We start from the raw sequence: 16,749 nt of genomic DNA on the forward strand, positions 1-16,749 counted from the left end.
CTTGCCAATGATGTCAACATCCTGTAAAGGAATTGTTAATACAATAGCATGAGTGATTGAGCCTGTGGGGCTGAACTTTATGCGGAGGGGAGGAACGGGGCAGGGTCTCCAAGCTCCAGCATAAAAATCAGTAAACCCCACTTAAGCTTGACCTGCTTACCTCAGTCATTTAACAGCAATCATGGGTTGACGCAGAACTTACAGCCCCATCCCAAGAGGAAATCCCATCTCGAAAGAGCTGCCGGCCAATCAAATGGGAGCAGTGTTCACTGGTGGGAAGGTAGGAAGTCTGCTGAAGAAGAGAAGTCATGGAATGGAGATGAAGATAGTCCCTTTTAAGGGGAGTTAGAGGTCAGGATTGACAGGCCAGGGAAGGGGGGAAACAGGGCAGTGTTTTTCAAACTTTTTCCGGGGACCCATTTTTACTAACAGGCCAAACTTCGGGACCCAACCCAGCCGACCTTCGAGACCCGTGCCAGCCAACCTTCGCGACCCACGCCGGCTGGCCTTCGCAGCCAATGCCGGCCATTCTTTGCAACCCACGCCAGCCGACCTTCGCGGCCTACGCCGGCTGACCTGCACGACCCATCATTTTCTCTTACCTTGCTTGCTGCTGACAAAAATGGAGGAAATGGTTTCGGGTCCCTTTGGCCCTCGTACACGCTCATCCAATGGAACCTGTTGGTTGAAGGTGAAGCCTACCAGTGTCAGAAAGTATGGAGTCTCCATCTGTCCAAAGTTCTGCATTTTTTTCCTGTAAACTTTTCTCAAATAAAACCCCCCCGAACTTGTAAATGAAAATAAAAATAAAATGAATAAAATAAATGAACAAAATAAAAATAAAATGAATAAAATAAATGAACAAAATAAAAATAAAATGAATAAAATAAATGAATAAAAAACCTTCGAACTTGTAAAACAAAAAGCTGGGACCGTTTTTTTAAAATGCGGCCGCAATGCGCATGCGTGCCAGACAATTACGGCGTGCATGCGTGACAATGATCTGGCACGCATGCGCAACGATGATCTGGCACGCATGCGCAGTGCGGCCGCATTTTTTTTGCATGTTCGTGGACATTTTGAAGGCCGCAAGCAGCTGGCGTTATTAACAGCCGGTTGTTGCGCGCAGATTTGCGCGATCGGGAGCACCGCGACCGATGGCTCTGCGACCCTCCCCACACCCGCCCGCGACCCACCCGCGGGTCGCGCACCCGAGTTTGACAATGCCTGACGTAGGGTGTAATACCTTGGAGAAGCGCCTTGGAAGGTGACACAAACTGGAAACATCCCTTTCTTACATAGTCAAAAGGCTCTCCAACTTTTACTAGGTGGCCTAGACACTTGGCGGCGGCCTCCTCTGCCGTGGGTAAATCCCACGGACAGAGGGGGGAGGCCATTAATTGGCCACTTAATGTTTTGTTGTGTGGTAGGAATCTAGACAGGCTTTTGGGGGATTGTCTATTCTCTTTATTTACAGAAAGTATGTACATATTTTGACTCTACATGAGGTTCTCCTCTGCTCTCATCTCAATCATGTGATCTAACAGCATTATTACATCAGCATCATGTATGCTTCTGATGTTAACCCTTTACTCTTTCTCCCCCCGCCCCCCCCCCTCATCCTATCATATTTACATCTTCCTATGCCACCCTCCAAAGTCTCAGATTTCCCAGAGTTAGTCTCTCAGGTGACTTGACCAATTTCCCTGATCTTGTCAAGGATATTCCGTACTCTCTTCTGTCAGTGTGAATGATCTCCTGGGTGGCTGTCGAGGTGGCAAGTCTTTTTTCTTCTTCTTCAGGATCTGAGTAGTAAGCCCAAGTTTCTATTGGCTTTCTCTTCAAGGATATCAAGGCTCTGTTGTTTCTCATTCTGATGCCCCTGGTCTGTTCCAATCCCTTACAATCTTAGTTGGAGGTTTTCTTTTCAAGGATTGCAATTTCCTTCTGTTGGTCTTGAATTAATACTCTCTCCCATGCTTCAGCACTGATAATTCACGTCCTCCATGCTGTGATTAAAGTTCCGAGTCTGATTGCTTCTCTGTTCTTCCTTATGCTCTTTATCTTCTCCTGGTCATTCATGGTGATATTGGGTTTGAGTTTTTGTGTTTGAAATGAAAGCTGCATTTTCAATCTCCTACTCATTTGTAACTCTCCGTTTTGTAATGGTGAGGTTTGATAACTCAGAAGAGCTAGATTAAGGTCAAAAATCTTTAATGGTTCATATCACTCTCAACTTCTCCATCAAGGTGAACTGGTTACATGAATGAAGCCATTTTCATTCACAAAACTATGAAATATCTCATTCACAAATTGCAGCCCATTGTAGGACACTACGATGTCCAGGATGCCATAGGTTTCATAAATTCTCTTGAGGGATTGAGTTACTTTACTTCTGTGATGCCTTGCAATCGATTTACTTCAGTCCACTGTAATTCAATTCAAGTAAGTTCATTCCCAGGCGCTCCCACAGCCTTGATAGAAAAGTAGGAGTAATAGTCGTTCTTTCTGTGCTTGGCTGTTTGAGGGCACAAGGCAATTAGCAGCAGGGGAGGGAGGTGGTAGTGCAGTGGTATCATCGCTGGACTAGTAATCCAGAGACCCGGGGTAATGCTTTGGGATCCTGGGTTCAAATCTTACCACGATAGATGGTAAAATTAGAATTCAGTAAAAGTCTGGAGGAACTTGAAAGCTTTGTTGATTATTACAAAAACCCATCTGGTTCACTAATGCTCCTTAAGAGAAGGAAATCTGCCTTCCTTACCGAGTCTAGCCTACATGTGACTCCAAACCCACAGCAATGTGGTTGACTCTTACATGTCCTCTGAAATGGCCTCACAAACCACTCAGTTCAAGGACAATTAGGGCCAGTTGTCACATCTAATGAATAAACAAAATATATTCTATAGAACGATCAATGCTTGGCCACCAAACCAATTGCTGTGCTCTCTCTCACAACATTTTGCTACTACTTATATGACCTTGGTGAAGTTTTTCAAGAATTTCAAACTGAGGTGTTCTTGGTAGGACTATTCAAGCCATGATGGCTGTTAACTGGCTATGGGGTGAACCGGTCAAGCGTAGGTGGCTTTTCCGATTGTCATGCCAGAGACTGAGGGCCCTGCCCCCTCCACATGAAATTCAGCCCAATCACTCGTACTATTATTTTTTTAATCCTTTACAGACGTAAATTCGTCAGCGACAGTGAGGTGCTTTTGCTGTTCAAAGTACTGCCTTAGTATTGGATTGGTGCGGATATGGTCTGGCCATCCTTCCATACATTATTCTCAGATTTGGAGACTTTCTTCACCTCATTACTGGGCTTGTTTTATTTCCAACAACATTTCCTTACAGTAACTGATAAGTGCTGAGTGATTGAGGATATTGTTATGGGCCAGGGTTTAGAAAACTCCAAAGTGTGTTATGGAGTTCACCTAACCTATAACTGTGTTGAATTTGGCTAAGGTGAGCACAAGAGCCTGCCTTTCAGGTGTTATTCAATGGACTTCTTGGGTGCTTTTAATGGAAAAAAAATAAGCTTTATTCAAAGAATTTAGTCAACATTTGTCTAAACACACACAGCAAGAATTTTTATTAAGTACAAACATAAAGACCCCACAAAGCTACAGTAATCTGTGTATAACCCTTAATGAATTCCCCCTTAACTATTCCAATTCAATAACAAAATCCAAGTTTTTTAAAAAAACTTTTCAAAGGTGTGCCCAGCACACGGCATTCTTACTGGGATAAGACTTGTTATTGATACATAAGAACTAGGAGCAGGAGTAGGCCATCTGGCCCCTTGAGCCTGCTCCGCCATTCAATGAGATCATGGCTGATCTTTTGTGGACTCAGCTCCACTTTCCGGCCCGAACACCATAACCCTTAATCCCTTTATTCTGCAAAAAACTATCTATCTTTATCTTTAAAACATTTAATGAAGGAGCCTCTGCTGCTTCACTGGGCAAGGAATTCCATAGATTCACTAAACTCAGCCCTAAATCTACTTCCCCTTATTTTGAGGCTATGCCCCCTAGTTCTGCTTTCACCCACCAGTGGAAACAACCTGCCCGCATCTATTCTATCTGTTCCCTTCATAATTTTATATGTTTCTATAAGATCCCCCCTCGTCCTTCTAAATTCCAACGAGTACAGTCCCAGTCTGCTCAACCTCTCCTCATAATCCAACCCCTTCAGCTCTGGGATTAACCTAGTGAATCTCCTCTGCACAACCTCCAGTGCCAGTACGTCCTTTCTCAAGTAAGGAGACCAAAACTGAACCCAATACTCTAGGTGTGGCCTCACTAACACCGTATACAATTGCAGCATAACCTCCCTAGTCTTAAACTCCACCCCTCTAGCAATGAAGGACAAAATTCCATTCACCTTCTTAATCACCTGTTGCACCTGTAAACCAACTTTTTGCGACTCATGCATGAGCACACCCAGGTCTCTCTGCACAGCAGCATGTTTTAATATTTTATTATTTAAATAATAATCCCTTTTGCTGTTATTCCTACCAAAATGGATAACCTCTCATGTGTCAACATTGTATTCCATCTGTCAGACCCTAGCCCATTCACTTAGCCTATCCAAACCCCTTTGCAGACTTCCAGTATCCTCTGCACGTTTTGCTTTACCACTCATCTTAGTGTCATCTGCAAACTTGGACACATTGCCCTTGGTCCCCAACTCCAAATCATCTATGTAAATTGTGGGCCCAACACTGATCCCTGAGGGACACCACTAGCTACTGATTGCCAACCAGAGAAACACCCATTAATCCCCACTCTTTGCTTTCTATTAATTAACCAATCCTCTATCCATGCTACTACTTTACCCTTAATGCCATGCATCTTTATCTTATGCAGCAACCTTTTGTGTGGCACCTTGTCAAAGGCTCTCTGGAAATCCAGATATATCACATCCATTGGCTCCCCGTTATCTACCGCACTGGTAATGTCCTCAAAAGATTCCACTAAATTAGTTAGGCACGACCTGCCCTTTATGAACCCATGCTGTGTCTGCCCAATGGGACAATTTCCATCCAGATGCCTCGCTATTTCTTCCTTGATGATAGATTCCAGCATCTTTCCTACTACCGAAGTTAAGCTCACTGGCCTATAATTACCTGCTTTCTGCCTACCTCCTTTTTTAAACAGTGGTGTCACGTTTGCTCATTTCCAATCCGCCGGGACAACCCCAGAGTCTAGTGAATTTTGGTCAATTATCACGAGTGCATTTTCAATTTCCCTAGCCATCTCTTTTAGCACTCTGGAATGCATTCCATCAGGGCCAGGAGACTTGCCTACCTTTAGCCCCATTAGCCTGCCCATCACTACCTCCTTAGTGATAACAATCCTCTCAAGGTCCTCACCTGTCATAGCCTCATTTCTATCAGTCACTGGCATGTTATTTGTGTCTTCCACTGTGAAGACCGACCCTAAAAACCTGTTCAGTTCCTCAGCCATTTCCTCATCTCCCATTATTAAATCTCCCTTCTCATCCTCTAAAGGACCAATATTTACCTTAGCCACTCTTTTTTGTTTTATATATTTGTGGAAACTTTTAGTATCTGTTTTTATATTCTGAGCAAGTTTACGCTCATAATCTATTTTACTCTTCTTTATAGCTTTTTTTGTAGCTTTCTGTTGCCCTCTAAAGATTTCCCAGTCCTCTAGTCTCCCACTAACCTTTGCCACTTGGTGTGCTTTTTCCTTCAATTTGATACTCTCCCTTATTTCCTTAGATACCCACGGTCGATTTTCCCTCTTTCTACCGTCCTTACTTTTGTTGGTATAAACCTTTGCTGAGCACTGTGAAAAATCGCTTGGAAGTTTCTCCACTGTTCCTCAACTGTTTCACCATAAAATCTTTGCTCCCAGTCTACCTTAGCTAGTTCTTCTCTCATCCCATTGTAATCTCCTTTGTTTAAGCACAAAACACTAGTGTTTGATTTCACCTTCTCACCCTCCATCTGTATTTTAAATTCCACCATATCGTGATCGCTCCTTCCGAGAGGATCCGTAACTATGAGATCATGAATCAATCCTGTCTCATTACACAGGACCATATCGAGGACCGCTTGTTCCCTCGTAGGTTCCATTACATACTGTTCTAGGAAACTATCGCGGATACATTCTATAAACTCCCCCTCAAGGCTGCCTTGACTGACCTGGTTCAACCAATCGACATGTAGATTAAAATCCCCCATGATAACTGCTGTACCATTTCTACATCCGTTATTTCTTTTTATTGCCTGCCCCACCATAATGTTATATTTGGTGGCCGATAGACTACTACTATCAGTGACTTTTTCGCCTTACTATTCCTGATTTCCACCCAAATGGATTCAACCTTATCCTCCATAGCACCGATGTCATCCCTTACTGTTGCCCGGATGTCATCCCTTACTATTGCCCGGATGTCATCCTTAAATAACAGAGCTACACCATCTCCCTTACCATCCACTCTGTCCTTCCGAATAGTTTGATACCCTCGGATATTTAACTCCCAGTCGTGACCATCCTTTAGCCATGTTTCAGATTTGCGCCATCAACTCATTTACCGTATTCCGAATACTACGAGCATTTAGGTAAAATACACTTATGTTGGCTTTTTTACCTTTGTTTTGAATCTTAACACCTCGATCAGTAACCTCTGCTAAATTATATTTCCTCTTAACTTTTCTCCTAATTTTCCCTGTCGTTGAACCCATATCTTCATGTAACAACCTGCCGCGTCGCTTACCATTAATGTTTTTACTTCCCGTTTTATTCTTTTCAGTATTACTGGGCCTATTCACTGAGCTCCCCTCAGTCACTGTACCTTGTACTGTCGCCCTTTTTGATTTTTGACTATGGCTTCTCTGCCTTACACGTTCCCCCTTACTGCCTTTTGTTTCTGTCCCTGTTTTACTACCTTCCAACTTCCTGCATCGGTTCCCATCCCCCTGCCACATTAGTTTAAACCCTCCCCAACAACTCTTGCAAACACGCCCCCCCCCCCCCCCCCCCCCCCAGGACATCGGTTCCAGTCCTGCCCAGGTGCAGACCGTCCGGTTTGTACTCCCCTTTTCAAACAGCAGATATGAATTCCTTCCAGAAAGCAATTATCTCTTTTAAGTTATCAAGCAGTCTGGAAACAATTTTTAAAATGAAGATAGAGAGACACTTGGTTCAATCTGTGCAGTTCAAACCAGTCCAAAACTGGTAAAAACTCACAGAGCCACAGGCCAGCTCCACCCACACAATGACATCACTGAAACCATGTGATAAGACAAAAACATAGAACAGTATAGCACAGTACAGGCCCTTCAGCCCACAATGTTGTGCCAACCATTTTATCCTAATCTAAGATCAACCTAACCTCCACCCCTTCAATTTACTGCTGTCCATGTGCCTGTCTAAGAGTCGCTTAAATGTCCCTAATGACTCTGACTCCACCACCTTTGCTCGCAGTGCATTCCACACACCCACCACTCTCTGTGTAAAGAACCTACCTCTGACATCTCCCCAATACCTTCCTCCAATCACCTTAAAATTATGTCCCCTCGTGACAGCCATTTCCACCCAGGGGAAACGTCTCCGGCTATCCACTGTATCCATGCCTCTCATCACCTTGTACACTCTATCAAGTCACCTCTGTGCCTACTTCGCTCCAGTGAGAAAAGCCCTAGCTCCCTCAACCTTTCTTCGTAAGACATGCCCTCCAGTCCAGGCAACATTCTAGTAAATTTCCTCTGCACCCTCTCCAAAGCCTATCCTTCCTATAATGAGGTGACCAGAACTGGACACAATATTCCAAGTGTGGTCTAACTAGAGTTTTATAAAGCTGCAGCAAAACCTCGCGGCTCTTAACTCAATCCCCCTGTTAATGAAAGCCAACACATCATACGCCTTCTTAACAACCCTTTCAACCTGGGTGGCAACTTTGAGGGATCTATGTACGTGGACCCCAAGATCCCTCTGTTCCTCCACACTTCAAAGAATCCTGCCTTTAACCCTGTATTCAGCATTCAAATTTGACCTTCCAAAATGAATCACTTCACATTTATCAAGGTTGAACTCCATCTGCCACTTCTCAGCCCAGCTCTACATCCTGTCAGTGTCCTGTTGTAACCTGAAACAACCCTCAACACTCGCTACAACTCCCCCAACCTTCGTGTCATCGGCAAACTTACAAACCACCCTTCCACTTCCTCATCCAAGTCATTTATAAAAACCACAAAGAGCAGAGGTCCCAGAACAGATCCTTGCGGGACACCACTGGTCACTGACCTCCAGGCGGAATACTTTCCATCCACTACTACTCGCTGTCTTCTTTTGGCCAGCCAATTCTGTATCCAGACAGCCAAATTTCCTGTATCCCATGCCCCCTAACTTTCTGAATGAGCCTACCATGGGGAACCTTATCAAATGCCTTACTGAAATCCATATACACCACATCCACTGCCCGACCTTCATCAATGTGCCTCATCACATCCTCAAAGAATTCAATGAGACTTGTGATGCATGACTTGCCCCTCACAAAGCCATGCTGACTATCTTTAATCAAATTCTGCTTTTCTAAATAATCATAAATCCTATCTCTCAGAATCCGTTCCAATATTTTTCTCATCACAGATGTAAGACTAATGGGCTGTAATTCCCAGAGATTTCCCTATTCCCTTTCTTGAACAGGGGAACAACATTCGCCTCCCTCCAATCATCCGGTACTACTCCAGTGGAGAGTGAGGATTTATTGACCTCTGCTAAACCTGGTAGGAACTTGATATTGTAAATAGTTGGGGCCCGAGGACCGAACCATGTGGCACCCCACTAGTTACATCTTGCCAACCACAAAAAGACCCATTTATCCTGACTCTCTGCCTTCTGTCGGTTAGCCAGTTTTCTATCCAAGCTAATAAATTACCCCTAATTCCATGTGATTTTACCTTATGTATTAACCTTTGGGCGGCACCTTATCAAATGCCTTCTTAAGTCCAGATATATTACATCTACAGGATGACCACTATCCATTTATCTTCTTAATTCTTCGAAGAACTCTGGCAAATTAGTCAAACACGACTTACGCTTCATGCTGACTCTGATGGATTGTGTTTTGACTTTCTAAATGAATTACCCTCTGGAAAACACTTCCATAATTTTGAATAACTTGTTTCAATTCTCCAGTCAGCAGTTAGGGTGACATCGGAGAGGGTTTGGGGGAGTGGGACAAAAAGGGTAGGGTTAAAATATGGACTAATCTCTGGACTTTGATGTTGTTACAAGTTAAGACTGCATTTACACTGTCAAATGAGTCTGGTTAACAGCAAGATAAATATCCCTTGCGTCTTCTGCAAACAAAGCAACAACAGCTTTGGGAGTGTACTACTGGACAGCTGCTTAGTAGCTTGGTCAAATCATAGAATCCCTACAGTGCTGAAGGAGGCCAGTCAGCCCATCGACCCTCTAAAAGAACACCCCTATCCCCTGCCCTACCCCCCTAACCCCACTTCGGGATAATTTAGCGTAGCCAATCCAACTAACATGCACACCTTTGGACTGAGAGAAGAAACCGGAGCATCCGAAGGAAACCCACACAAACACAGGGAGAATGTGCAACCTCCACACAGTCACCCAAGGTCGGAATAGAACCTATGCCCCTGGTGCTGTAAGGCAACAGTGATAATCACTGTGCCACCCTAAATGATCTAAGGGTGGAGAAATGAACAACCAGCTTTAACAACACCATGGCGTCATAGGGAAATCTGGTTTTATATAGTGCCTTTAACACCAGACAACCATCCTAGTAGTAATCAGGCAAAAATGGTCACTTTGTCACCAAGGACAGGTGACCTAAGGTTGGCTAAAGACGCAGGTTTTAGGGAGAAGTAAAGAGGGGGAGAAGGTTAGGAAGACAATTCAGAGCTTGGGCCTAGAAGAGTGAATGCCAATGGTGGAGCAAAGAGAGTGGGGATTGCACAGAAGTCTAGAGTTGCAGGTGGTCTAGAGGAGGTTACAGAGTTGGAGAGGGGGAAAGCCACGCAATGATTTAAATATGACAATCAGCTCTAAAGTTGGAACCGCAGACCAACTTCAGTCAAGTAAATTTTCTCAACTTTGCTGAACAAGTATTGAAGTTCTCAGCCAGGCTAATCCAAGGTAGATTGTCCATTTCAGAGAGAGTAAAGATAGGGTGGCAAGGTGGCACAGTATTTAGCACTGCTGCCTCACAATGTCAGGTTCCAACCTCTGGTGACTGTGTGGAGTTTGCACATTCTCCTCTTGTTTGCATGGGTTTCCTCTGGGTGCTCCAGTTTCCACCCACAGTCCAAGGTTGTGCAGGTTAGATGGATTGGCCATGCTAAATTGCCACTAAGTTTGCAAAGTTAGGCAAGGTGTAATTTCGGAAAGTCGGTGCAGACTCGATGGGCTGAATGGCCTCCTTCTGCACTGTAGGGAGTCTATGATTGGCAGAACCATCTCTACCTCACAAGAGTGCATTTCCTGACTAAATAGCAATGACCAGCTTGAAAAACACAACAGATATACCCAAGACTTGTATGTTTATTTTGATGGACATTGCTTTATAATGTCACACAAACCTATATAGTGGCTGTTATTTACTGTAAGTGAAGTCATATTGAACTTTCTGTAGGGATGAAAGGTTGTCGACCTGAAATGTTAACTCTGTTCCTCACTCTACAGATGCTACCTGACCTGAGTATTTCCGGCACTTTCTATTTTTATTTCCAATTTCCAGCATCCGTAGTATTTTGCTTTCATATTTTACAAATGTGTGTTTTAATTAGCCTCTTTTGCTTTCATAGGTCGGGTCTACGCAGTCCTTTCGAAGCGTGCAGGCCGAGTGTTACAGGAAGAGATGAAGGAAGGGACAGAAATGTTCATTATAAAGGCCATTTTGCCAGTCGCAGAGAGCTTTGGCTTTGCTGATGAAATCAGGAAACGGACAAGTGGCCTAGCTAGCCCGCAGCTGGTGTTCAGTCATTGGGAGGTAAAGTAAAATTCTATGTGGTGTGGACTCTGAATATTCTGCAGAGATTGGAGAGTTTTAGAGATGTATATCCGACAGAGGTGATGCGCAGTACGTCTTACAGAATTCCTAGAATTGAAGAATGGATCATCATTAACATGCTCTTTTAAAACCAAGGACTTTGTTTTGGGGGGGGGGGGGGAATAGACTTTCACTTATTAGCACCTTCATGTCCTCTAGATGTCCCAAAGCACTCTCCAGCCAATTATATATATTTTATTGTCACGTTACAATATAGGACCTGCAGCAACAATTTTCGCACAGCAAAGGTCCCATATGCAACAGTGTGATTATGAGCATATAATCTGTTTTTTAGATGGGGGATATGTATTGTCCAGAACACCAAGAAGAACTCTACTGCTCTTCCATACGTGGTTCCGTGGGATCTTTTATGTATACCCAAGAGCACAGATGTTGGTTTACAGCCTCATCTGAAAGACAGCACTTTCATCAGTCCAGCACTCACTCAGTCTATCTGTTATTTTGGGTGTGGGACTTGACCCCAGGACCTTCTGACTCTGAGGTGATTGTGCCATCCACCGCTGGGTCTAGGCTGATATCTTGACAACTTGTACTTTTCCTTTAACTGTGAATGTCAATGGCATAATTTGGGAAACTAGTTTTGAGGAGTTAAAGATTCAAACCATGTAAGGAGCTGACTTTTTATGTGCAATCAAAATTTGGAATTGTTAATTGAAGTTGTTAGAGCACCTTGGAATTAATGATTTTATTTTGCTATGTATAGACACTGTTGAAAACCACTTCTCTTGAGAGCACCAACGCTCAGTTTAAGGGGATCTGTCAGAGTATGCTTTTCTCACAAAAGCTGTCGCAGTCATGGAAAATAATGAAAATTTGAGACAATCCGGAAGTCCCAATTTTTGCTCTTGGTTGTTTAATACAACAACAATACCCAGGCTTTGAAAATAAGAACACGCAGAGTACATTGTTTGGGAAACTGAAACCTGGTCCTATGGTACTGGGCTAGAAATCCAGACATTGACAATTTAGGATTCCACCATGGCAAGTTCTGGGCTGTTGTAAAAACTTAACTGGTTCACTGTTTTCCTGAGGAAAAGAAGCCTGCCACTACTTTGTGACTCCGGGCTCTTACTTGTGTTTCAGTATTCTCCAAAGTGGCCTAATGAGCTACTTCTCGATTTTTACCCACTCCTCACCTCCTTAGGCGGCAGCTAGACAGGCAGAAATAAATAAAAGTAAAAGTTGGATGATTACAGGCCCATCCACAACACCTGATTTTCCATATTTAAAAATCTTACAACAGAAATCAAGCACCGAGTCTCCATGTCTGATTAAGGATCAGTCTATGAATATTCTTTGAGCTCTGAAATTGCCTTATGCAACACAGGGCAAAATCAATGTTAGCAGACTGTGCACATGACAGTGTCTAATATAAGGCGTTTACACCCCCGCAAATTCTGACATAACCAGCAAGAGGCAGACAAATATGTTTCCCACTTTTGAATTAGTAGAGAAAGCGTATATTCAAATTCAGCTTGTTTATTAATGCATTATTTTTAACAGGAGCAAATAAAGAGATTCTTCCAAGTGAATAACAACTGAGTTAAACAGAAATTGATTAAACAGAATTTTCTTTCATTCTAATTGTGATACCAGGCACTAGATCATTACGAGCAGTAATTCCAATTGCTCCATCTTACTTTCTCATCAATGTTCTTGCCCAGTACGCCCACTTGGGGCTCATTTTGCCAATCTCTTTTCTGTCCAAATTACCCCTTCTGCTGCTAACCTTGCAGACTCTGCAAGCAGATCATGTCTTATTGCCCTTTTGCACATCTCCCTCTAGTTCATTTGTGAACAAAGCCTTTGCCATCAATGAACGTATTGTGGATGACTGCATTAACTTCATGATGACATCTTTTCCCTCAATGACACCTCGGTGGCACTGTTGCTTCACAGCTCCAGGGTCCCTGGTTCGATTTCCACTTGGGCCACTGTCTGTGCGGACTCTGCACGTTCTCCCCATGTCTGCGTGAGTTTCCGCCGAGTGCTCCAGTTTCTTCCCACAAGTCTCGAAATATGTACTTGTTCGGTGAATTGGACATTCTGAATTCTCCCTCTGTGTACCCGAACAGGCGCCAGAGTGTGGCGACTAGTGGATTTTCACAGTAATTTCATTGCAGTGTTAATGTAAGCCTACTTGTGACAATAATAAAGATTATAATAAAGATTATGATTACATCTTCCACCATTTCCTCTTCCTGCACCGAGCAACAAACTATTCTCTCTCGCACAAGCTATTCGCCAGGTATGGTTCTCGTATCCATTCCCTTAACTCCAAGAGATGCAGACTTGAAACGATATGACAGACAATTGGTTTAGCCACCTGCCATCAAATCTGATTCAACCGTATACAATCACGATTGGGTCCTGCTCTTGTTTGTTAAAGCTGCTAACTAGTTTAGGATCACCCTGGACTGCAAGATCACTCTGGACTACAAAGATATCCCTGCTTCTTCTCTCTGTGCAAGCCACCTTGTTAAATCACTCTGCCCTGTTTCCTTCAAACTCATTTCCAACAAGAAATGTGAGGAGCTCATGGACCTCTTTGTCATTAATATAGAGGTCAATAGTGTCTTGGGTTACAGGAAGATATAGACAGGATGGTTAAATGGGCAGAAAGGTGGCTGATGGAATTTAACCTTGAAAAGTGTGAGGTGATACACTTTAAAATGTGACAAGGAAGTATTCAATGAATGGCATGATACTGGGAAGTTCCGAGGAACAAAGGGACCTTAGCGTGTTTGCACATGACCTAGGAAGGTAGAAGGGCAGGTTAATAGGGTGGTGAGAAAGGCATATGGGGCACTTGCCTTTATCATGAGAGGCATGGATGACAAAAGCGTGAAGGTCATGTTGGAGTTGTATAAAAGTTTGGTGAGGCCACAGCTGGAGTACTGTGTGCAATTCTGGTCACCACATTATAGGAAGGATGTAATTGCACTGGAGGGGTTGCAGAGGCGATTCACCAGGGTGCTGCCTGGGATGGAACATTTAAGTTATGAAGAGAGCTTGGATCGGCTTGGGTTGCTTTCGCTGGAGCAGAGAAGATTGAGGGGCGACCTGATCGAGGTGTACATGATTATGAGGGACATGGACAGGGTGGACAGGGAGCACGTCATAACATTCAAGGCTATGGTCCAAGTGCTGGCAAAAGGGATTAAGTAGGCAGGTCAGGTGTTTTTCATGCGTCAATGCAGACTCAATGAACCAAAGGGCCTTGTCTGTGCTTTATTATTCTGTGATCTGATCAGTTGCCCCTAGCCAGTCCCCTAATCCAATCAGCCAAACTTCCTCTAATGTTACCCCCCACTCCCAACTCTATCTGTGAACTTGCATCTTTCTTTAGTTTCTTTCGCATCTTTCTTTAGTTTCTTCCCCATCTCATCTCATGCCTTCTCCAATTCATCTTGTCCACAAGACCCACCTCCTAATTCCTCAACACTCCCTATCCCCAGAGAACTTCTTGGCCATCCAGCTTTTCCTCATCTCTTTGTTAGCTGATATTGTTTTGTTTTTAAAAAATAATTTTTATTCAAATGTTCACAACATATCAACAACAAAATACAGAAAGAAAAGAACAACCCCCACCCCCCCCCCCCCATATACATAAATAATAAATTAACAGCCTTCACCAACACAACGGCAAAAATACACGCCCGCTGAAGAAAAATGAACCAACCACCACCCGAGGACTTCCCCCCCCCCCCCCCCCCCCCCCGGGTTGCTGCTGCTGCTGACCATCCTCTAACGTTCTGCCAGGAAGTCTAGGAACGGTCACCACCGCCTGAAGAACTCTTGTACCGATCCCCTTAAGGCAAATTTTACCCTCTCCAATTTAATAAACCCCGCCATATCGCTGATCCAGGATTCCACGCTTGGGGGCCTCGCATCCTTCCACTGAAAAAGAATCCTTCGCCGGGCTACCAGGGACGCAAAGGCCAGAATACCGGCCTCTTTCGCCTCCTGCACTCCCGGCTCCTCTGCAACCCCAAATATTGCGAGCCCCCAGCCCGGTATGACCCTGGATCCTAGTACCCTCGACACCGTCCTCGCTACGCCCTTCCAAAATTCCTCCAGCGCTGGGCATGTCCAGAACATATGGGTGTGGTTTGCTGGGCTCCCTGAGCACCTAACACACCTGTCCTCACCCCAAAAAAAACGGCTTATCCTTGTCCCGGTCATGTGTGCCCTGTGCAGTACCTTTAGCTACTCCACCAAGGCCTCCTCCTCCTCCTGCATCACCTGATACGTTGCCGAGTCCTCCCCTCTCCAACCCACCCCCCCGACAGCACCCTGTCCTGGACCCCGCGTGGCGGCAACAGTGGGAACTCCACCACCTGCCACCGAACAAACGCCCTTACCTGCATATATCTGAAGGTGTTCCCCGGGGGGAGCCCAAACCTCTCCTCCAGCTCACCCAGGCTTGCGAACTTCCCGTCCACAAACAGGTCCCCCATCCTTCTAATACCTACCCTGTGCCAGCTCAGAAACCCTCCGTCCATCCTCCCCGGGACAAACCGGTGGTTCCCCCGAATCGGGGACCACACCGAGACCCCGCCCCTGTGACGTCTCCATGCCCCCAACCTTCGAGGGTAGCCGCCACCACCGGGCTCGTTGGAGGAAGCGGCAGCGGCGCCGTCACCAGCGCCTCCAGGCTCGTGCGCACACAGGATGCCATCTCCAGCCTCTTCCATGCCGCCTCATCCCCCTCCATCACCCACTTACGCACCATCGCCACGTTGGCGGCCCAATAACACCCACAGAGGTTGGGCAGCGCCAACCCCCCCATCCCTGTACTGCTCCAGGAACACCCTTCTCACCCTCGAGGTCTTCTGCGCCCACACAAATCACATAACGCTCCTGCTAACCCGCCTGAAGAAGGCCCTAGGGATCGGGATGGGGAATTTGGCCCTAGGGATCAGCATTGGAACAGGAACAAAAACCTCGGGAGCACCGTCATTTTAACTGACTGCACCCTACCCGCCAGGGAGAGTGGCAGCATGTCCCACCTCTTAAACTCCTCCTCCATCTGCTCCACCAGCCTCGTGAAGTTAAGCTTATGTAGGGCCCCCCAGCTCCTAGCCACCTGGACCCCCAGGTACCTGAAACTCCTCTCCGCCCTTTTTAGCGGGAGCTCACCAATCCTCCTCTCCTGGTCCTCCAGGTGCACTACTCGCTCTTACACATGTTAAGCTTGTACCCGGGGAAATCTCCAAACTCCCTAAGGATCTTCATCACCTTCGGCATTCCCCCCACTGGGTCTGCCACATATAGCAGCAAATCATCCGCATAGAGCAACACCCGATGCTCCTCCCCACCCCGCACCAGCCCCCTCCAGTTCCTTGACTCCCTCAACGCCATGGTCAGGGGTTCAATCGCCAGTGCAAAGAGCAGGAGGGACAGGGGACACCCCTGCCTCGTCGCCCGGTGTAGCCGGAAATACTCTGACCTCCTGTTCGTGACCACTCTCACCACCGGGGCCTCATACAGCAGCCTCACCCACCTGACGAACCCCGCCCCAAACCCAAACCTTTTCAACACCCCCCACAGGTACCCCCACTCCACCCTATCAAAGGCCTTCTCCGCATCCATTGCCGCCACTATCTCCTCCTCCCCTTCCATCGCCGGCATCATTATAACATTCAAGAGCCTCCGTACATTAGTATT

At 45.4% G+C, this 16,749-nt stretch overlaps 1 protein-coding gene across 3 annotated transcripts in view; it reads left to right on the forward strand.

Annotated features, from left to right (window-relative positions):
• Positions 1-16,749, forward strand: part of efl1 (elongation factor like GTPase 1) — a 450,668-nt gene that overhangs the window by 393,641 nt on the left and 40,278 nt on the right. For all 3 annotated transcript variants that reach the window (XM_072468746.1, XM_072468749.1, XM_072468748.1), the window contains exon 19: positions 10,814-10,998. In XM_072468746.1, coding sequence (XP_072324847.1) covers positions 10,814-10,998 — 185 coding nt within the window. The remainder of the gene's footprint in view (positions 1-10,813; positions 10,999-16,749) is intronic.

Source organism: Scyliorhinus torazame, chromosome 12 (genome assembly GCF_047496885.1).
Source record: "Scyliorhinus torazame isolate Kashiwa2021f chromosome 12, sScyTor2.1, whole genome shotgun sequence".
Lineage (NCBI taxonomy): Eukaryota > Metazoa > Chordata > Chondrichthyes > Carcharhiniformes > Scyliorhinidae > Scyliorhinus > Scyliorhinus torazame.